Genomic DNA, 22,237 nt, shown 5'->3' with positions numbered 1-22,237 from the left:
CCCTGGTCATAAGACCCCTGTACCCAGCATCTGCATGCTCTGCAGGATCAGGTTTGGCGAACTCTAATTCTGGGGATGTGTCAACTCCACTGGCAGATGTAGAGTATCACTCAGGTCTCTCATTCTAGATTCCTGGTCAATAAGTTCTTCAGGAACTTGTCTTGTACCATAAGTAACTCCCAAAGGAGTAACTTCGTCGTCTTCTTCTGAAGCAGACTCTTCATAGATTGCAGACATAGATTTGAAAAAGTCTGATCTGGGCAAAGGAGTGAATCTCCTTTCTTCCTCTTCCATCTGCGTCGAAGGAAATGGCAAATCCCTCGAAATTTTCGAGGGTGTCTTCGAAGTCTTCGAAGTTATCGAAGATGACTTCGATAATGGTGTCGATGACGCATTTGGCTTTGGTGTAGAAATTATCGACGTCGGGGGCGTCGAAGTCTTCGACGATTTGTGTTTCTTGGCCGCACTGGAGAGGTGCTCGACTCTCGAAGTTTCTTCGACGGTTTTACGTCGACTCGAGGTTTTTTGTATTCCTCGACGCTACTGGTCTTAGCCATAGTAGCCTTGGACTTCCCTTTGTCGTCCAACGGAGCGACCTTAGGGGTATGGCTTTTTCGAGGTTCTTTCCAGGGGGTCGAGGCCGCATTCTCGAAAACCTCCATCTTTTTGCGGAATTCTTCCCACTTGCTGGGAGAATCCGATTTAGTCGGACAACGAATTTCTTCGGTCGACTCTGAAGAAGAAGATGAGGGAGATCTATGTCTGCTCTTCATTATTTTCGATGACGACAAAGAATGTCTCGATCTACTTCTAGATCGAGATCTCTTCGAGTGCCTATGGCGATCCGATCCCTTAGAATCAGTCGCTTTCTTATGTTTTTTTGACGAAACCTTTTTTGAGGCCTCCCTCCCCACCGACAGTTTACCTCTCCTCTCACAAAGAGCTTTTTCGGTCATCGATTGGCAGGAGCCGCAGTCATCGGTTCGGTGACTGGAACCGAGACACCAGAGACAAATCCGGTGGGGATCGGTAATCGACATCTTAGACCCACAATCTGCACACTTTTTAAACCCAGTTCTGGGTGTCGAAGGTGATGACATTTTCTTCACAGAAAATAGAAGCGCGCCGTTCTCGATAGCGAAGCGATCGGAAAAACAGAACTGAAGCAACGGGCGCGGCTCGAGCTACTTATACCATCGGTGACGTCGACAGAGTACGGAGTTGGTCGAGGGATAATCGACGCCACGACCTCGAGCACAGCGCCCTCTGCCGTGAAAACATTTTTCCGAAGCAGCGAAGCTGGAGATAACGATTTATCACAAGATGAGGAATACGTGGGAGGGAACAATCCATTCGAAGCAGGTATTCTCAAGACTAGTGAGTCTCACCAGCCTCTGGGTAGGGGGTGTTGCCTTTTGGACCCACAGGCCGCATGGAAGGAATCGTCAGAACAGGCTCCGCTGGTCACTGGAATCCGTATCAGGTGTCTTTTCTTCATCTTACTCTTTGGATTCAGCTCCAGTGGTCAACGTATCTTCAGCTTCCAGAATCAGACATTTAAACAGGAGCCCATACGCAGCTTCTGCAAGATCTCCCATCAGTTTAAAGAAAGGGGTGGTGGCTGTCCAATTAAGACAACCAGTCCCCACCCTTCCCCCCTACCCCCCTGAGTGGGATCTGGTCTCACTCAAGCACACCTGAAGACAAAGGGCTGTGGAGTTTCAGACTCCTGCCTTCACAGACACTCTGGAGCCTCGACAGCAAACACAAAGGGTTCCTTGCGAAGACAAATCTTCAACCAGGACCTCCTCCACCTAGGACGGCAGAAGACCACCCAAGAATTGACCATCGCATTACAAATGGTGAAAAAAGCCACCATTCTAGCAGAATGGTGACCTTTCTGTGCATTAACGCGGCTGGTTTGACAACCCCAGTTTTCCACATAAACTGGGGTGTGCTAGTCTCCCTTTATAAAATGTAAAGGGGGTGAAAATCCTGCTCTACCCTTGGGAACAGTAGTTCACCCACTGTAAATTAAGAGAAAATAAAGGGAATCTCCAAGGGCAACCAAACACTGCACATTAAGTGCTGTGTGCTGCATACACAGTTATAGGAAAGGATATCTTCAAAAATACACTATGGAGAACCATAAACACGTTACCCATAAAAAGAGTAAAAGACAGGATGAGCGAGGAAAGATTCCTACTCAGAAACATGGACAAATAATCACCAGGTCCCGCAAAATATTCTGGGAGTCTAGCAGGTGAAGAGTGAGCATATAAATGAAAATCTACCCCAACAGCTATGTAGCTGAAAAAGCATGCCATTTACAGGGATTTCAAATGGATAGAAACAGTTGTTTGGGTGGAAAGGTGCACACACAACATCCTGGCTACCTGTTATTCATCTGAAAGCATTGAAATGATAAGATGTAGATTTGTTATCTACTACTCTTAATGCAAACGAGGTCCAAAACATTAACTAGATGAAGCTACACCAAAACAGAATGCATGACCCAACCATGTGGGAGTCTTGGAAAGAATGCGAAAGGCTGACTCACCTCTGCTTCATTGTACACTCTTTTCCTTGTTTGAACATCGGCTTTCAAAGAAATTAGCTGAGGTTTCAGTGCTTGAGCTTCCTCGCTTATCTTCTCCAGCTGATCCTGAATAGACTTGAATTGGTCTTCTGCTACTTTTACTTTGTTCTAGAACAATTTCAAAATACAAGTATTCAAAAAATAAAAAACGAGAAAGAAGAAATAGATTGCGTGGAATCGTTCACCACACCAAACTGAATCATTATGAATTAGCAATACACTGGATGGTTAGCAGTCACATATTTAAAGACTTTGCTATGGGATTTTTAAATCGGCAGTATGGAGTGACATTTGTAGATTTACGACTACAACAGTGAAAAGATGCTGTCCTATTATTGGTCAAACAAAGCACTGGCATTTGGAGTGAGCATTAAGTTTCTTCCCAGGAAGAGAGGGGGAAAAAGAAGCAAATTAAACTAGGCAGAAGAGGACTTTGGTGAGGTGGGACAGTTATAGACAGTTGTTTGTACCATGCGCATCTTCTGCAGGCCCTACAATTTATCAAAGATTCAAAGGGTAAAAGTGCCCTGGTGCACAATTGATTTGAAATTAGGCACAACCCAGAGAGGGTCCTGCCCCGCTCTCTAAAACGCAAAAAATAGCTAAACACAATGGGCAAAAGCATGTACACAAATGGTGCCATACAGATGGATATAGAAGTAATACATATTCAGTCTTTGAACATCCAAGGGAGAGACAAGGTATTCCCTCATTTCCCATTCCACCTCAAAACCTTCATGGGGTATTTCCAAACCCATTCCATTTCCCCTTTCCCATTTCTAACAAATACTGGAACGAGGAAGCGGCAACCTGAAGTAGTGAAGATTTCCCATAGGAATAACATGGGGAGTGTAAGGGAAACCGGCTGTAGAAAGAACTTAAGCTATCCCATTGATAGAGTCAGGCATTTACCAATGATCACTCAACACCCAAATCAACTTGACTGTTTTTCCAACTATAAAAGGGGAAACGAGAGAGAAGGGTGAAAGCAACCCAGCAGAGTGGAAAGTATGCAAGTGTGCACGAGAAAGCTGGAGAAAGTGCCAGGGAGCACAACAAGGACAAAGAAGGTGCAAGTCTGAACAGAGTAAGTTAAAGGTGCCAGTCGGCATAAGAAGGAGAGGAAGGTGCAAGTCTGCTGAAGAAGGAAGGAAAAGTGCCAGTGGGCACAAGAAAAGTCAAGAAACATAGGGAAACAAGAAGGGGTGCAGAGAGCCCCTGAAGGCAAAACGTTAAGAGCAGGAACTAAAAGAGAGGGGTTAAAGCTCAGAGTGGTCGCTCTTAAGAGGACAAAAAAGCAGTTTTTGAAAGTCTGTGATGCAACCCCTTGAAAGAACTATATATGAAAGAAATGTACATCCTGACAAACTTAACTAGTGTTTTGAAACCAAAGAGGGACCTTTGCTTGGGGAAGGGTACCCTAAGAGGCCTATCGAAGTGGAATCTTGATTATTTGGTGTTCCTGAAGGAATTGAAGATTGGGAAGGAACCCCAAGGCATTAAGAACATTGACATTGGTTTGAACTATGAAGGTCTTATGAACAGCCCCTTTTGATTGAGCCCATTCTTTTGAAGCTAACCAATCTACACCTGGAGAAGTGCACCTGAAACCAATCCTGGTTTCCTATTTTAGTTGAACCACCACTTTTGCTACTTCCTAGCAAATTGTTAAATAGTGAGGGAAGCAGAGGTTCAGACAGACCGATTTTTATTTTGGACTTCTAGACTTCGACGGCCCATAGAAACATCAGTTAAGGCAACCATCCCTTTAGTTTTAGGGCTAGTTAGGCATTACAACAACCCAGACACTTTAGTAAATCAAGGTTTTGAAACCATCATCTTTGAGTTTGCGTCTCTCTTGACACCATCCTGGTCTCACAGTTCTTATATAATATCTCCACTGGTGTGCATACTGTTTGACTGAATAAACCAGCTTTATAATTAAGACATGCACATATTTCGTAAGATAGGCAAACGGGCAATCTGCAAGGGACAACTTCCCCAATGGACCTCTATGCAGAGGCGCTGGTCAGGTCGGTCTATATTCCTATCTGGCTAACTCGACATTTTAACTACTGAGGCCTAATGTGATATGTCACAAAGGAAGCAAATGGGAAAAGATGCTCTCAAGAGACATTGTACAGCCTCTCAGTGAGTGAACAGCGGGTATCCTGGTAGTGGCAAGTGCGACTGTCGCATTACTGTTAAAGTATATGTTACTCTGTTGGCAGGTTTAACCCATTCATAGTTTGGGGTACAGACCATTGACCCAAATGTACATTTTTTCAGGGATTAGTTCACCACATACAAACCACTGATCACCATCCTTTTTGACCTCCCTAACATTCCGAGAGTATGAGTCTTAACAAATATCAAACCTTCCTTCACCTTAGAGTTCATTTGCCGAGGCTTACTCAACGCAGGGATCAAATGCACTCAAGAGAAGGGTCTACAAGACAGACACACAGCATGACTCTTACTAGACACCATGCAACATAAAAGCCATTTAAAAAACGAATATAAGCATTCTAAAATACCATTGCCCACAGCATAGACATCAAGTACTGAGGCCAGGCAAACTAGGACAGGAGGGAGAGACCCAGAGCCAATCCCAGTTTCAGACCCAATCACACTGGTCAACACTGCAGTCCATCTTCATTTTTGATGAGCACTGGACTTCTTCTGTGCAGTCAACTCTTTATTCTTAAGAGCCAACCTTTAATGTTCTAGCATTCTAATCTCAAGGTCTCTAGACTGAATGTGGTCTGGCAGTTGCGCCAGCTGCCATGGGTCCAACTCTAGTTTTGATACATTAGGCCCCTCAGATTCCAGGAGAAAATCAGCTGACTGAGGCAGAAACAGGAGCTGAAGGAGGGGGAACCAATATTATCCTCCTCGAAGGAAGCACTAGAAGATTGAAAATCTAAAGCTTTCACTAGGAAAGTTTCTCTTCCTGTTACTTGGAGTCCTGTAGCTGTACAAAGTTCTTGCAACTTGTCAACCTTCATTTTGTTCAAGCTTCTAACAGTAAATAATTCCATCTTCACCCTAGTATAGGGCAGTTACTCAAGAGAAAAATAATTTTACACAAAGGTAACTACAATAGTAAAAGTCCTAAAAGTAAATTTGGAAAAAGTACCTTTCACTACGCTACTTAAATACAAGTAGTGTATTTGCACATTTATGGAAGGACACTGAATCCAATTATTATTATGGTATTTATTGAGCACGGACCCTACTTCGAGAAGCAACAGAGCATTTTTCAGAGGTAACAGAACCGATATATAGTGGGAGTAGGATACAGATGGACACAGAGGAGGGGTACAGCTGTTCTAGGTGGCGTGCAGGAGAGGAGCAGACATTGTCTAACAAGTCTGGCATAGCAGGAGGGTGACGTGATGGTCCAGGTGTTGAGGAGGAGATAATCCTTGAAGAGGTGGGTCTTGAGTTCTTCTCTGAAGTGTAGGAGCGTGGAAGCAAGTCTGATGCTGGTGGGGAGGAGGCTCCATAGTGGGGATGTAACCCCTAGATACCGTGAACAGCTTAATTGAACTATAATAACCGTCACATTGTTTAAACCGGTATACCATTTTAGGGGCTGCAGCTATTAAGTGAGCTTTCAATCTGATTTGGAAAGGCTGCTGTAAGCAAGTGCTGCGCATTCTGGATCTTGCACTGTGGGATGTGGCGTTTGGCAGACAAGAGCATAGGGAAAGTGAGGCCACATTAGTAAATGCAGCTTTGATGCTGTGACCACTGTTTCTTTGCGATCAGTGGAGTCGGGTTAAAGATCAGTCGATTTGTAGTTTTCCCAGCAATTTGAAAGATGGGCAACTACACATCCCACAATTCCGAGGGGGGAATTAAATGGATGCCCTTCTAATGCATGTCCACAAATAACGTTAGCTCTGTAGAATGTATGACCACTGGGCCCATCAATGCTTTGGGCTAGTATATAAACTGGTGACCCCCCCCACCATAGACTCCATACCCTGGGACTGACTACTGTCTCCCAGGGCATGTAAAGTCACCATTGGCTTTACTAGTCCCAAATTACTAACAGAACCAGTAAAACCATCATATTGTGGACGTACTGGTAGGGGCAATTCGATTGCCCCTGGGTCTGTTATTCGAGGGGGCACTGTCCCGTCCCCCCTCGTCGAGTTTTGGCTGGTGGCAGTGGATACTACTTTTTATATTCAACCGCAAATTATATCTCTATGGAATTTTCCCATTGTTGGAGGCTAATACTTTTTAACATAGCCTCTAACATACCGCCGGTTTATTTATTTAATATTAATTCACGGGTTGGTATTTTCTGCCAGAAATCGGTTTTAAAATGGCGTTTGTGTTCGCCTCTAACTCCAAACCAAAGGTCGAGCCCTTTGTTCCACTTTTTGGTGGGCTTCTCCACAGAAGCCTCCAAAAGTGGTGCCACTGTCTGGGTACCACATGGGGTGTGGGAGGGGGTTTAGGCACCCTGGACTGAGTTACCTTGGTAACTGAAGTCGCACTCTGGTGTGATTGGCCCAAGTGGTGAGCCGGCCGGCTCACCACTTTGCATGTTTGATTGACAGCTAGGCTGAGTGAATGGGGGTGTGCTGCATAAAAGCAGGGCTTTTTGGACTGGAACTTCAGAAGTCGCCACAGGACCTGAAAATCCGACGAGTGAGAAGCTGAGCCGACCTGCTACGACGAGACCACCGGTGGAGCCCTGCTGAACCGACCCAACGACAGAGGAGATCTCCCTGCTGGAGAGTCTTCTTCCCCTGACTGGTGGGCACAACCAGTTTACCTTCTTTTCTCGCATCCCAGGACGTCTTGTGGTCGAATTGCCCGGGCCAAGCACCCCAGCAACTGGATAGCCACTTACCACTGGACCGCGAATAAAAGGACCGCTCCTTTTAATTGAGAACTCCGCGACTGGTTTCTTCTCTGGCAGTGCAACGGACTCCTGCTTTCCTCCCAGACGAGATCCTCTCTTCCTCCGGACGAAGCACCGACTTGCACCCGCTGCCAGGAACAACTGCCCCCGCTGGAGCGCTCTCACCGTTTTAAAGGTACCGTGTCCGCCAGGCCTCCCTTTCTAAAGATTGCTACAAGGTAACAATAACCCCTTAACCTTCTGGACTGGGCTGGCCGCCTTGACCATCTAACTGGTCCCTTTCTTTTTGGTCCAACTCTTTCTGAACTTATTGCGAGACTTTTGGGCACTTTGAACCGTGTGACCTTGGACACATTTCGACCGGAGCCTCTTAAAGTGGGTCCGGCCTTGTTAACTTTGACTTTACGGTTTTAACCTGCCTTCTCCTCCTACTGTGTTCTTCTGAAAGTGTTGGGATCTGTTTCTATCTTTGCTCTGCCTTTCTCTCCCTTGTAAACCGATTGATTAGAGTGCCATCTTCGTTAAGCGCTCACCACTGTCTGGAAATAAGTGTTGCTTTACTTAAGACTTGTCTAATCGTTGAAGGGAGTGTATATCTTTTAGTGACCGTGTTTTTGAACTCCTTGATATTAGTGCTAGTGTGTTTTACTAGATGTGGTTTTAAATAAATAATGATATCTCTTTTACACCAAGCTCTGGTCAGTGTTGCTTGTTCTACTGTGTTCTTTTGACCTATTGTGAATACTCTGTATACTGCCTAACTCTTCTTGAGAGAAGTCTGACTGCTCAGCCACAGCTACCAAGTGAATCTGTGTGGTACAGACTGCTACCAAGTGGGTTTACTGTCAAACACCTGTAGTCCTAAATCTTTTGCAGTGGTCCCTAAGGGAACTGCACAGGTTTCTGCCTAACAGTCTAGGCCACATTTGTGCCGATATGTATTTTAAACTGTCATCTTCAAAATGTTTTTGTGCCTCTATCTTTAAGAAGGTAAATGAACATGCATTGCAAGAATCAATAAAGAAATCAACAGCACCCACTGAATGCTGTCCTGTTAGGATTACATGGTCAGTGGTGACTCCAACATCAGACCTTTATAATACAGCAGGCAGATGTAAACAAGCTATAGTGATTTGATCAATATGCAACCTTTCTGTGAGTGTGTGTTGGCTATGACATTTTGACAAAAGAAACAAAATTGCATGGGCTTTCAGACCTCACATGAGTGACTTTTCTCCCTTTAATGGGATAAAGCATTATCAAAACAAACTTGTATGACTGATAGCAGTGAGGGGTCATGATGCCCATGCATGTGGTTCCAAAATAACGCAGGTCGAGGCTGATTTTCAAAGTGATGACCTGTAACTGAGCAGCAAGCTCATTGCTCAAAACGTGCATTTTAACAATTCCACTAGTCACTGTTTCATTCAAGACGATCAACGAGTGAGCGCCACGAAAGACCAAATCTGCAGCCGCTTAGGTTCCTGGAGGATCATCTGAAAATGTGCAGAGACAAGTTACAAAATGCAGACAATTTATGACTTAAGAAAATATTTGTTAAGATTAGTTAACTCCACCTGCTATACCACAATAACCACAATATACCGTCATTTGGCAAGAAGGTTATCATACCGCCATAAAACCAATACCGTGACACCCCTACTCCATAGTCTTGGGGCGTAGGAAGAGAATGCTTGTTTTCTGGTTCTTTCCATTTGGCAGCTGCAGATTTCAAGTCCTGGCTTCTGGTGGTGCGCTCTAAGCCTCAGACGCAGAGTTTCTCAGTGAGAAAGCTGGGTGACTTGAGAGCAACTGCATTATAGATGATACAGCAAGACGTGAAGGTGATTTGTGCATGCAGTGGGAGCCAGTCAATGGTGAAGGTCGATGAGGGCCAGGGTGATGTGGTTGTATCTGTATAGGCCCTTGATGAGGCATGCAGCAGAATGTAAGACACTTCTCAGAGGCACAAGGGAGGACAAAAAGAGGCCTTCAAGGAGGATAGTGCCCCATCCAGATTGGGTAGGACCAGTGCTTGAACGGCAGATCTAAAGCTATATGGTGGGAGGAAGGGCTTGAGTTTCCAAAGGAGGGAGAGGAGATACAAAGCGGTCTGAGTTTTCTTAGCTTTGTGCGTCTTGAAGGAGAGGTTGTTGTCGATGTGGAACTCGGTGGACTTGGCGCCGGAGGTACGCTCGGGCGTGAAGCCCTCAAGGTTCATGTTTGATAGTCAGGTCTGTATGTCTGTGTTCAAGTCCAAGTACCATGCATCCCATTGCTGCCACCACTTTGTTTGGGATGATTTTCACAATACTGCAGGTAAGAGATCCAGAAGACCAATCCAGTCGTGTGCACAGGGTGTCTACTAATTATTTGAAAACACGGGACGGTAGGTCTTCACTCTTAGGAGGGGAGAGGGCTGGTGTCTAGGTATAATAGGTTGTACACAAACTACACAACACAATATAGTTAAAATATATATACCTTCTTTAATAAGTATTGCATGAAATATTAACAGTTACAATACTACAACAAAAGTAAAAATAAAGTCAAATACAGCAAAGGATCTGCAAAAGAAATCGAGTCCACTCCTGAAGCCAGTGGAAACAGACAGCAATACTGAAACAAAATACTATACACTATGTAATGTTCTCTAGGATTAAGAGGCAGTGATTTAACAATCAATAACCTTTTTTTAAAAATGGACAGAAGGTATTTAAAAATATAATACTGTAGCAAGAAAGATTCAAAAGGAGTGTAAGAGTCCCTCTACTGAGAACACACATGGGTCAAATAACCTGTTCTATGGAATTTATTCCACTATGAAGGGTCTAGAACCCCTCCTGAGTGTGAATCTACCAATAGAACATGTTATTTGGCTGTGTACGTTCTCAGTAGAGAGAATTCCAGACTTGTATACATTTTTACTTTATTTTTATTGGCATTTTGTATTTCAATAAACCAACATTAAGACCCCCTAAGCCACCAGTGGCAGCAGCTCAGCATCATTTGTGCCTCTTTCACTTTACATATACGTCCGTCCCTCCTCCCACTACATAATATGTGCAGATTATGCGGTCATCATTGATTAATGAAATTACTGTTAAGGTAGTCCAAGACCATTCCCCACTTCTGCTTAAATAGCGCAGCCTCCCCTTCAATTATATACGTGACCCACTCCATCGCCACCATTTTCCAAAGGTTCTGGAGCCACTCCACCCCGGTCGGTGGCCGACTCTGTATCCACCTCTTCGCTAGGACCAACCAGGCCGCCCATAGAATCATCATAAATGCCTTTCCTCTGGGCCTTGGTGGGCAACTTAATTCTGGGGTCAAACAACCCACACACCACGCCTGCATTCACAAGGACGTATCAAATGGAACCCTTGCCTGTAATCAGGACACAATCTCAGCTGAAAATGCTGCAATAGTCAGGCATTACCAACATATGTGGGCGCAGTCCCCCTTGCCCTGGCATTCTCTCCAGCACTCCCATTGACACTGTAGGTAAATGTCAAGCAACACTAATGGAGGTTAATGCCAATGCAGCATAATCGTGAATCAGGTTTCCCCAAACTGTATCGATTAAGTTAACTTGGGGATGTTCCTCCACAGGTTCTCCCAGTGATCTAGTGGAATGTCCACCCTTAGCGTCCTTTCCCAGGTTTTCATATATGCCCACTGTAGGTTTGTCGAGGGGTCCAAGAGTATCTTGTATAACATGGACACTAAACTTTTGGATCGTGTATGTGTAGTAATGAGATTTATGAAGGTCATCTCTCTACAGACACCTTGCTTAATGGTGGTGTCCGACAACCAATGTCCCAGCTGGTAATATCCCATTCTATCCTTCTCTGTAACCCCCAGGGACATTTGCACTCAAATGACAACACTTTGGTTCCCTGCATCTTATCCCGAGCCTGCAAACACCCCTCCTTCTACCATTGTCCAAAATGTCACTGCATCATCCCTGGTGCAAACTGCAGATTCACAAACAGTGGTGTGAAAGGAGAGACATAAGAGAAGAGAGCTCTGTGCCCCAGCCACTGTTCCCAGATGTTGCATACAAGTAATAGAATATGGCTAAGCGGGTGTTCAAAGGTCTGTCCTGACAATTAAGACACAAGATGCCATCCAGCAGCTTTCCCACCACTGCTCTGTCCATCCTTACCCATGGTTTGGATATATCTCCGGAGAATCATTCCCTTGCCATCCTCAATTGTGCCGCCTTGTATCATCTGAGGAACTTCGGAAGTTCCAAGCCCCCTCCCTGCCCCCCCACCCAACCCTCCCTAGTGGCCATCAGTGTGCGCAGCACAATTCCGAGGCATTTGTTCTGCCATATGAATACTAACATTTTATTCAAAAAGAGAAAAAAAGGTTTTCGTGACCTGGATGGGCAGCAACTGGCAATAGGACAATAGCCCCAGGAGCGTAACCCTTTTTATCATTGCTATTCGCACTAGCCACGTAATTAACAGGGGGTTCCACCTCCTTCAGGTCTGCCTTGATCAGCCATAAGACTTGCAGGTAATTTTGGTCATAAATATGCGGCATGGTTTTAGCAATGTTGACCCCCAAATACCTTACGCGTTCATCTGCCAAACTAAGGTGGGGTGTGGGGGGGGGGGTTCGGGTGGGGGGAGTATAGCACCAAGCCGTTAAGTCTGTTCTGGAGTGAGAGCCAGCTCCAGAAGCTGAGATGTCTGCATATCAATATTAAGCCCCACAACGAGTTCAGCCCGTCTTCCATTATCAGAGTTGGTATTGACGTTTTCGTGTTCCATTGGGGTTATTGGCATATCATCCGCAAACATGATAACCTTGTGTTCCTTTCCCCCCGCCCCCCAATGGAATACCCTTTTTCCACCGGATTGTGCAATTCTGGTAAGGACATGTTCCAAATATAATGCATAGAGGAGCGGGGACAAGGGGCACCCCCGCCTTGTTCTACAGAGGATGGAGATACTTTAGGGAGGTGGGAAGCTAATCGACAACCGTATTGTTGGGTTCCTATGGTTAGCTTTTACCATCTGCAAGAATTTAGCCCCCACACCAATATGTTCTAATGCATGGAAAAGGAATGGCCATTCGACACGGTCAAATGCCTTTTCAGTGTTTAAGGATATTAATGCGGCCGTTGACCGTTTTATCCTTGATTTCTCGATCAAGTGACAGATCTGCGTGGTGTTGTCGAATGTCTGTCTTCCGGCGATAAACCCTGATTGATCAGGATCAATCAGCATCGGAAGCAACCGCGAGAGCCGTTTTGCCAGGATGCCTATACAGATTTTCACATCAATATTAATTAACGCGATAGGTATACAAGAATCAAAGTGGAGAGGGTCCTTATTGGGATTCCGTAACACCATGTCAGGTCATAAGTCTTCATTGCTGCAGGAGTGGATGATGAACCCTCGGACCCCCCCCGGCCCCAAGCTCACCAACCAAACAATCTTTTGATTTTAATTGCTGGGCAGGCAAACCCAAGTGGAAAGGGGAAGTGGATCAAATAATAAAGACAGGTCTTGCTAGTCACCCTCGTAACTTAGAACCTCAGTAGTGCAAATGTTCCTTTGACCTAAAATGAAACATACAATATTTAATACACATTAAACCCAATTGTACTCAAGTTAGCTTTTAAAAGTAACGCGTACCAGAACATCCCAGATACCAGTAGCCTTTGCTATACTCAGGGCTTTAAATGGGTTAAGAAATTGAGGGGGCCCTGAATTGGGGTGTGGCTTGCTTGATGGGCGTGGCTTGAAAAGTACAAAAACCATAGTAAGGTACGCAAACAAATCTATAAATGTATGTAAGCATTTATATATTTGTACGTGTACCTTACTATGTTTTGTGTACTTTGCAAGCCATCTTTTATCAATATAGAAATATGTTGCATATTTCTATGTTTATAAAAGATGGCTAGTAGTACTGTTTTGAATGCATCCCATACCCCTTCCCCGCTGAATTGTGGTGTATCGTTGCGCACAAAATACTGCACTATTTTATCACCATTGCCTCTGTGATCACCCTATCTTTCAGTAGCTCAACCGGAAATCTCCAGCCCCATAATCCCCCGCATCCCGGTAGGCGCGAAAGGCAACCGACATAGGGGCGTGATCCAAGATCGAGATTGAACCCACCTCCACCTCCCCCACAACATCATAGCTGATACCCAATCAATTTTGGACAGCAATTGATAAACATGAGAAGCAAGTGTACCTGCTCTCCTCCTCCCCCTTTCCCCCTTAAACCGCCACACATCTTGCAGAGCCACGTTTTCAAAGCGCTTCAATAGGGAACAGGAATGGCCTGATACTCCCCTCCCCGGTGTCCCCGAACATGGCAAGTTAAAATCCCCTGTTCTTATGTCTCCCTCTGCGAATTGCTCTAGCATAGCGGCTACATTTTGCAGAAATCGGTCTTGCCCTGTGTTGGGTGCGCACACTGTTGCCACCATTATACAGCGTTGGTCAGTCATTGCCCAGAGAAATCAGTATCGTCAGTCAGGGTAGCTTGGCTATGTTTAATGCGTACAGTAAGAGAATTCTTAAATGCAATTAATACCTTAGCCATCTTCTCCTGGCCATTAGACTGATATATAAGCAAGAACTGCCGGATTCGTACACTGGTTTTATCCCTCTTTCGTATATTTATTTCCTGGACCATTATGTCAGCTTTCTCGCTCCTCACCTTTGCCTCAAGTTTCGTGCACTTGATCAGAGTGTTCATTCACCTAACATTGTGTGTCAGAACCTTCAATTGTGTCATAGACTCCCCCTCCAATTATGACCATCGCTGTACCGTGCCCATATAAATACCACTTTGCACCGTCTGTTGCTGTCACTACCCGCACTCCTCCTCCATCCCCAAATACCCCTTCAACTTCAAGCCTAACATCCCCCCGCCCCCATCACCCAACCCCCCCCCCCCCACCCTGTGTTCCCCTTTGTTCCCACTAAAAATAACCTCTCAGACTCAGGCCAGAGTTCCAAGGATGCCCTCGGGTAATAGCCCCGAGTCTCTGGCCCAACTAACTATCTGAGGCAACAAAACTCTGGAGGATTCCTAATACCTCCTTGTAGATTCCAAGACAAACCTGAGAGTCCTGCACCCGCCCTGGGCCATGCCATTCTTCTGCTCGACACCTTTGACGACACTTCTACCCTTTCTGAATGACTGGCAATGTTAAATATTTTACCCCATCTATACACCAATGTCCTCCAGCCTCCATTAGTTCCGTATCCCCACAACCTTCTGCAACTTCTGCGCTTGGTAGGCCTGGACTACCCTGCTCGCATTGTGTAGGATCCTTGGCCAAGTACAACGGCCCTTTCGAGGGAATCTCCCTGTTGCTGGGCTTCCCAGACACCGTGGACCAGTCCCATTGTCTGGCCCCCTGCAAGGGGGTGCGCCAGGCCGGTATCGCCACTCAGTCCTCTTCTTCAACCATGTGCAGCAGGGCCTGCCCTCCTTTGCATGTCATCTAATGTAGTATCAAAGGGAAAGGACCATTAGTATTTGATCTGCATCTCACTGAGCACCCTCGCCGCTGCCACGTGGCTCTGGGCTTTTGGAGGGTCGTCTGTGCAAGGTCCTGGAGCAAGGTCCTGGAATACGTGCACATTCGATCCATTGATAGTGATGTTATCCTGCATCCAGGCCGCTCTCAGCATACTCTCCTTTTGGCCATACGAGGACATGCAATGAGGACATCTCTGGGTCTCACACCCGGTTCACCCCTCTTAGGGCCCACTTATGAACTCTGTCAATCCCCACAGCTGACGGGGGAATCTCCAAAAGTAGTACCCCCTCCCCCACAAAGCACTGCAGTTTATCGAACCTGTAGGTCTTTATCTACGCCTGTGCCTCACTTCCCCCTGTGTATGTATGCTCAGCCGGGCTTCAATGTTGAACAGCCCAGTTCAAGGGCACCCACTCCACACCTAGTCACACCGCTCTTGCCCAGCCAACCAGGCCCACTCCTTGCTGCTGTCCTCCTCCGTGGCCTTCCCTGCTACATGGCCCTTGTTCTAGCACCTTCTGAGTTGGGGGGGGGCATCTGTGTCCAGCTCCTTTGTATGCCTGTCTCTGTCTTTGCCAAGCTGTGCTGGGGCTCTCTCCGCAGACCTCCCCCAGTTACTGTGTGCCTCCCTCTACTCCCTTCTTCACTTATTTAACGCTTCCGCTCTGGTTCTCATGACTTATCCGCTTCTTCTCCCCTGTTGCACATCTGCATGCTGCCTCTGTCTCCCCACCCGGGCCTCCTTATATGGCCATTGTATCTTGCAATATGCAGGGGCTCGAGGGTGGGGGGTGGGGTATGCAATGCTCGCCTCCACCAGCTCTTCACTCATTGGACCCAGGCACTCACTGCCTGCTCCTTACCTGCCACAGATCCCTACCAGCTCCTCTCTTCTGGGCTCCCGCCTCCCATGGTGTCCCACTCTTCTATTCTCACTACGCCCGGTGGGAAGGAAAAGGAAGTTGATTGAAAAAACATGTAGTTGTGCCTTAACATACCTGTTTCAAGATATTTGGTGTCTCGGGGCAGGATTAATTGACAAAATGGCGGATTGGCGTCTCTCAGTGCGCCAAAACGAATGGAGTCAAAAGGCTACGGTTGCACACAGTGTTGGCTGCAACAAAGAACAAAAACATTTTTTGTTCACTGATCTGTCATTGAATGTAACAGCGGAAAAAGTGCATGACGTGCATTGCGGCCCGTGGAGTATTTTAAGGAGCGATTGCACCACCTTGATGTGGAGAAAGAAACTAACTGTAGTTGCGGGGGCGGTAAGTGCCCGTAAAGAAAATCGTGCCGCTAAATTGCGTGACATGGACTATAAAATGGGCTGTGGAGAGGTGGGAAGATGCCCCGTACCGCCCAACACCCAAGTGCTTGTTCGAGCGTGGGTACAGGAGTCTCTTGTTCCCTGGTCGATGTGCGGGTAGTTCAGAATGAGCTGTGTCTCCCGTGGGTCTCCGGACGTCCTCTGCACATGCTCGATGGTGTTCAGGGGAACGTGAGGGACCTAAAGACGAAAAGGTATGCTGGTTCTTGCGCAGTAGAGTAGTGTTGCCACTACTCCGCATGCGCGTCAGTGTATATGGCAAATGAGAAGATGGCCGTCATTTTGTAACGGGCTGACGCCAAATGTCCGTGCCCTGATGCCGTAATACAATGGGTGAAAGTGTTACTTAAAAGCATTGTACATGTTGCTTGTAAAAAATGGATATTTCATTACATAAAAAGCATATTGATGACAAGTATCCTGAAATGCTTGAAAACCTTTTGACCAATTTTGAGGAAACACTCTTTACTGGAGAAGGCCAATTTGGAAAACCTCATTTTAGAGAAAACCACAGTTTAGAAATAGTTTAAAAAAGATTAGAAAACACATGTAACACAATATTTTTAGGCATGTCAATATGTGTTGGTCCTGTCAGGTGTCTAAAGGGAACTACATATATGCATAGTGTATAGGTGATGTTTGCAAAACTGGCTATCATGTAGAAGGTTCTATCAAGCTGTATGCATATGTCATTACACTGTGATGCCGAGAAAAACTACTGATAGGGTCTATTTCAAAAGAAAAGATTCCACTCTATGCAAATATTGAGTCAATTTCTCACTGTGTCCAATCTAAGGATCCATTTTTGTTCCAATTCCCTGAGTGCCAGGTCTCTGGGTCCTCCACGTTCCTTTTCACTGATGGTCTAGATGATTGACCACTGGAAATCTGTGTGTTTGTGTTTAAATTTACTGATATGTGCTACCATTGGCATATACTCTACTGCATTTTTTAGACACAATCTATGTTCACATATGCATTGTCTCACTTCTCTGTTGCTCTTACCTACATAAAGTAAGTTACAGGGGCACTTATAACATATATGCTCCATTTTGTCCGGCAGTTAGAGAAGGATTTGTATTTCCACTCAAAACCGTTTAGTGAGATTTCTTTTTGGTCTTTGGTTAAGCTGCACACTGAGCATTTGCCGCATCTGAAATGTCCGATAACAGGGGGTAGATCCCATATATTTGCTTGTCTGGGTTTCTGAGGAGTGACTGGGTATGTGTGGACTAGCTGATCTCTCAAATTTTGGCTCCGTTTAAATGTGAATCTGGGTTTTACTGGACTGAAGTCATCTGTTTGAAGGAGGTTCCAATTGGCTAAGATAGTTTTGCGGATGTTGTTGCTTATTGGTGAAAAAGTTGTAACACATTTCATTTTGTCAGTATGTTCCACTCTTGACCTTTTTGTGAGACACGTTTCCCTGCTGGTGTTCCTAGCTGTTCTCCGTGCTCTTCTTATGATTTTAGGTGGGTATCCTCTTGCTTTTAAGCGGAATTCTAGTTCTTTTCCGTTTCGGTCGTAGTCTGGTAGTTTTGTGCAATTTCTGCGTATCCTGAGAAATTGTCCAAACTGAAGATTTTCTCTGAGAGCTTGGGGATGAAAACTTCTGAAATTGAGCAATGCAGGTTTTCTGTAAAGAGTTGTCATCAAACCTCCTTCATTTGTTGTCTGGATGTTAAGGTCCAGAAAGGGAATGCTGGATTTGTCCGAATGTATAGTAAATTTTATACATGGCTCTATGGTGTTAAGCCATGTGTGGAAGTCTTCTAGCTCTAGTTGAGTGCCTCTCCAGATGGTGAAGACGTCGTCAATGTATCTGACCCATCCTATCAGTTTTTCTTTGTATCTGTTATCTTCATTGTAGATGTTGCTGATTTCCAGATGGTCCATATATAGATTTGCTATGTCCGATGCGAAAGTGGAGCCCATACTGGTCCCCCGTATTTGCTGGAAAAACTTGCCTTAGCACATGAAGAAGTTTTCCGTTAGTGCTATGCGTATACATTCCAAAATAAAGGATGTCGGCGTTGTTTGGTCCGATCGTTTATCCAAGTAAACTGAGTATTTCTAGGCATTCTCTGTGGGATACTGGTGTAGAGCACTTCCACATCAAACGTAACTAGGATGTCGTCTAGTTCGGTTTTAATTTTGGCGAGGTGGTGTATCATTGCCGTGGTGTCTTGCGTGTAGGATCGCATTTTTTTGACAAAGGGTCGTAAAAAAACATCTGTGTATATGGATAAAGGCTCCAAGAGTGAGCCTATTCCAGATACTATGGGTTTGGTAGTGTGTTTATGTATTTTTGGGATACAGTAAAACGCCGGGGTGATCGGATGTTCTTTGGTAAGGAAAGATTTCTCATCTTCATCAATCCATCCCTGGGACACTGCAAAAAAGATTAAACTTTTGATTTCGTCTGCTAGACGTGCCGTTGGGTTACTGTCCAGTTATTTTATAGAACCGTATGTCTTGGAGATGTTTTTGTAGTTCCTTTTCATAAAGTTTGTTCCCCCATAGCACGATGCCACCTCCCTTATCTGCTGGTTTTATACAGAAGGTTTTCTGATTTTCTAGGTGTTTCAGTACACCTCTCTCTTCTTTTGTGAGATTGTCTCTTTGATGGTTTTGACTACCACCAACCTTGGAATGAAGGCCATTGTCACAATCAGCTTTGAGAGCTCCAGAAATTTTGTTCATAGGGTTTAACATTCAAAGTCAATGGTACTTTCGCAATTATAGGTGATGGGTAACTAAGTCAGATGTACTACAGCCCTCAGGTTTGAGAGACAACCGGGTCTGAGGGATCTCAACAGACCAACTCCACCGCCAGAACCCACAGCCACAAATTGGCCAAATAAGGCCGTCTGAGGTGCATGACTTACAGTACCAAACTTAATTGGGGCATGGTACGGGAGCATAGAGAAACGCTGCACCCAGAGGCAGCAGTCACTGGAAGAATGGATAAGCGACAAGATAGAGGCCAGAGAACCCAAAGATGACAGCTGAGGGTGATAGTTGCAACACAAACTGCAAAGGAAGACCTGGACGCCAAGACCCATACAAATGACCCTATTCAGACGCTGTGATGAATGAAGGCACCTCAGCAGCAACAGCACCTTGGAGGTTTGAAGAGGACCCAGCAAGCAGGTCACAAGTGGCTCAGGTCAGCCATGGACTGAACATTTCAATGGAATGGAATGCCCTAACCACCAAGTAAAACAAGATCACACATCACTAGGCTCCTTTGGCAAGCCACACTGGCGAAGTTACTACGGAATCAAGGAGCCATGTAAGCACAAATAGCACTAGGAGGCTGAGATGTTCTGATATGTCACAATTTTCTCCTGGCTTCCCCCTTTTTTCAGATTCCCTAAAATCGTGTGTTGCATCGCCTGGTATCTAGGAAAATCTCCAACAAATCATAGGAAATGTCATCCAAATCTATGGATACCTAAACGCTATATCGAGCATATGCTGGGATATGCCATAGGAGAGGCCTTTACAAAAATAAGTCTTAGTATCACCATTGACAGATACGACATGATGGGGGATTTGAACTACATCTACAACGATTTAGACTTCGCTAGTTATATACCTAGCCGATTATGTGATCAGAGTAAGGAACACTGTGGGTAAGTGAATGTAACACCCCTAGTATACGTTTTTATACGTTAATCAGGAGATACGAATGTTTATACGTTGAACTGATAATGTCTACACAGGTCTCTGAGACATGTCAGGGGAGGACTATGTATAGTCCTCTCTCTACCTCCATGGTCTTGTTTTCGATCCAGGAAGCAGTGTATGCCGTACACACAGACTGCAGCCATCGATGCAGATGGATGCTCATGAGGGAGGCTAGCAGTATAGTTGGAATATGCACGCTTTGAGGTGAGTCGAATGCCTGCCCAACAACTTTCACAACCAGCAGCTAGAGAGGAACACGTGATTGATAGCCGTAGCAACGGGACTAGCAATCTATAGCACACTTCGTATAGAATTGGGCATTTAATTCAGCATATAAGAACGGGGTTTAACAAACCACAAAAAAAAATCAACAAAAGATGAAATGCCACAATTTATGATGGTAATCACATAGCTGGGACTGTTATACATGTCCCTATATGTCTCCGTAGGTAACTCAAGATCGGTACTCAATGAAACTACGGTCTTCAATGGATAACAACACTGTGACAGCCTGTGTCAATTTACTTTCTCCGACCACCCTTTCACGGCCAGAAAAACTTTGCACAAGTAAGCTCCTAAATAATAGAATTATCAAGTTTAGGATGTCATAGTTGGCTAATTCTTAGCTTATAGGCAGGCCCTTGTGTTTGTTTCCTCAATCTGCAGGATCACAATTTTGCTGCACTACTTGACAGATAAAAAATAGTAGGGATTGTCCCCTCCATTCAGCAACTGCAAATCTCCCATACCAATATCCAACTGGCTAGAAACATCATCAGACTAGGATCAAGAAGTGAGTATTATTCCTCTCTCAAGAATAATTTGTGTGACCAGTGTAGGGCATACGGACCAATTATGTGTGAGTTTTAAAACAGGCCCCTGGTTTGTTTTGCTTTTTGCAGGAAGAGATACAGTCTCTCACTGCACCACGATACAGAATATACTACAAGGATTAACCCCACCATTGTGTCATCATCCCCTGAAACTCAGCGGGGGTGAGCTAAACATGAGCAATAGATTGAGACATTGTTTCTCCATGTTCTCTCATTCAATGAATTATGAAAATTGTATAAGATGACAGGCTTTATAGGAATTCATTGTAATGATCTTATTATTTTGTAGACTTTGGGCTCATTCGATCTACAGTTGAGGCAACATATATTGGACTGTTGCACTCCATCCTGATGAAGGTTGGCTAGAATAATAGGGCAAGGTGGATTCCGCCCTCAGTAAACTACAACCGAAACACATGTCGACAGATGCACAACTCCTGTAACACAGGCAGAGAAATGCATCTTAGAATATATGAATCTTGATTTTGAATTAAGGTTTTCTTTTGTTATGGGAACAATAAATACCCAGATGAAGAATGCTTGTGAGTATGGTGATGGTATATACGAGATATGAATGAGTTATGAATGATGGGAAAAGTTTGTTTGTATAAAATTGTGCTGATAATTTGAAATAAATATCATGTATTGTTAATATTTGACTATAACGATACAAAATCCTGTCATCTTTGTTCTACCGGTCCATTTTTTGTTTGCTGTAGATTACCCTGTGGACCAGGAGAGTGGGAGGGAAGGCATACGCATTCATGTTGTTCCACTGGATCTGCATCGCATCGCCCAGAGAGCCCCAGCCCTGTCCCTGCCAGGATGCAAACTGCGAGCACCACCTGTTGGACCTGGTGGCAAACAGATCCACTTGAGGATGACCCCATCTGTCGAAGATCCCCTGAAGGAGCTAGTTGTCCAACTGCCATTCGTAGTTGTCCAGACCCCGCATGCTGAGCCTGTCCACCTCCAGTATGGACTCCCCCGGTAGATTAATTTTTGCCAAGTGCATGTTGTTTACCAGAGCCAACTCCCAGATACGGACTGACAGTGCATAGGGGAGGAGACCTGGTGCCACCCTGCTTGTTGATGTAATACATGCTGGTGGAGCTGTCCATTTGTATGAGGATTGTCTTGCCACTGATCATCGGGAGGAAGGCTTTAAGAGCAAACCAGATGGCTATTGACTCGAGCCAGTTGAAGTGGGCCGCCTGCTCCTGATGGGACCATACCCCATGGACACTGTGGGTGTCCAAGGTAGCTCACCAGCCCTCTAGGGATGAGTCTGTGGTGATGGTAACTTGCAGTGCTAGTTGACGAAAGGGCCTGCATATCCGCAGGTTGTCGTCCGTACTCCACCACACTA

General features: G+C 45.2%; 1 protein-coding gene across 2 annotated transcripts in view; it reads right to left on the bottom strand.

Annotated features, from left to right (window-relative positions):
• Positions 1-22,237, bottom strand: part of SMC6 (structural maintenance of chromosomes 6) — a 2,412,589-nt gene that overhangs the window by 1,622,092 nt on the left and 768,260 nt on the right. For both annotated transcript variants that reach the window (XM_069605927.1, XM_069605928.1), the window contains one exon: positions 2,561-2,707. In XM_069605927.1, the coding sequence (XP_069462028.1) occupies positions 2,561-2,707 (147 nt within the window). The remainder of the gene's footprint in view (positions 1-2,560; positions 2,708-22,237) is intronic.

This window comes from Ambystoma mexicanum, chromosome 4p (assembly GCF_040938575.1).
Source record: "Ambystoma mexicanum isolate Mex_15411 chromosome 4p, UKY_AmexF1_1, whole genome shotgun sequence".
Taxonomy (NCBI): Eukaryota; Metazoa; Chordata; class Amphibia; order Caudata; family Ambystomatidae; genus Ambystoma; species Ambystoma mexicanum.
The sequence above is the reverse complement of the archived record's forward strand: the minus strand, read 5'-3'. Positions and strand labels throughout refer to the sequence as shown.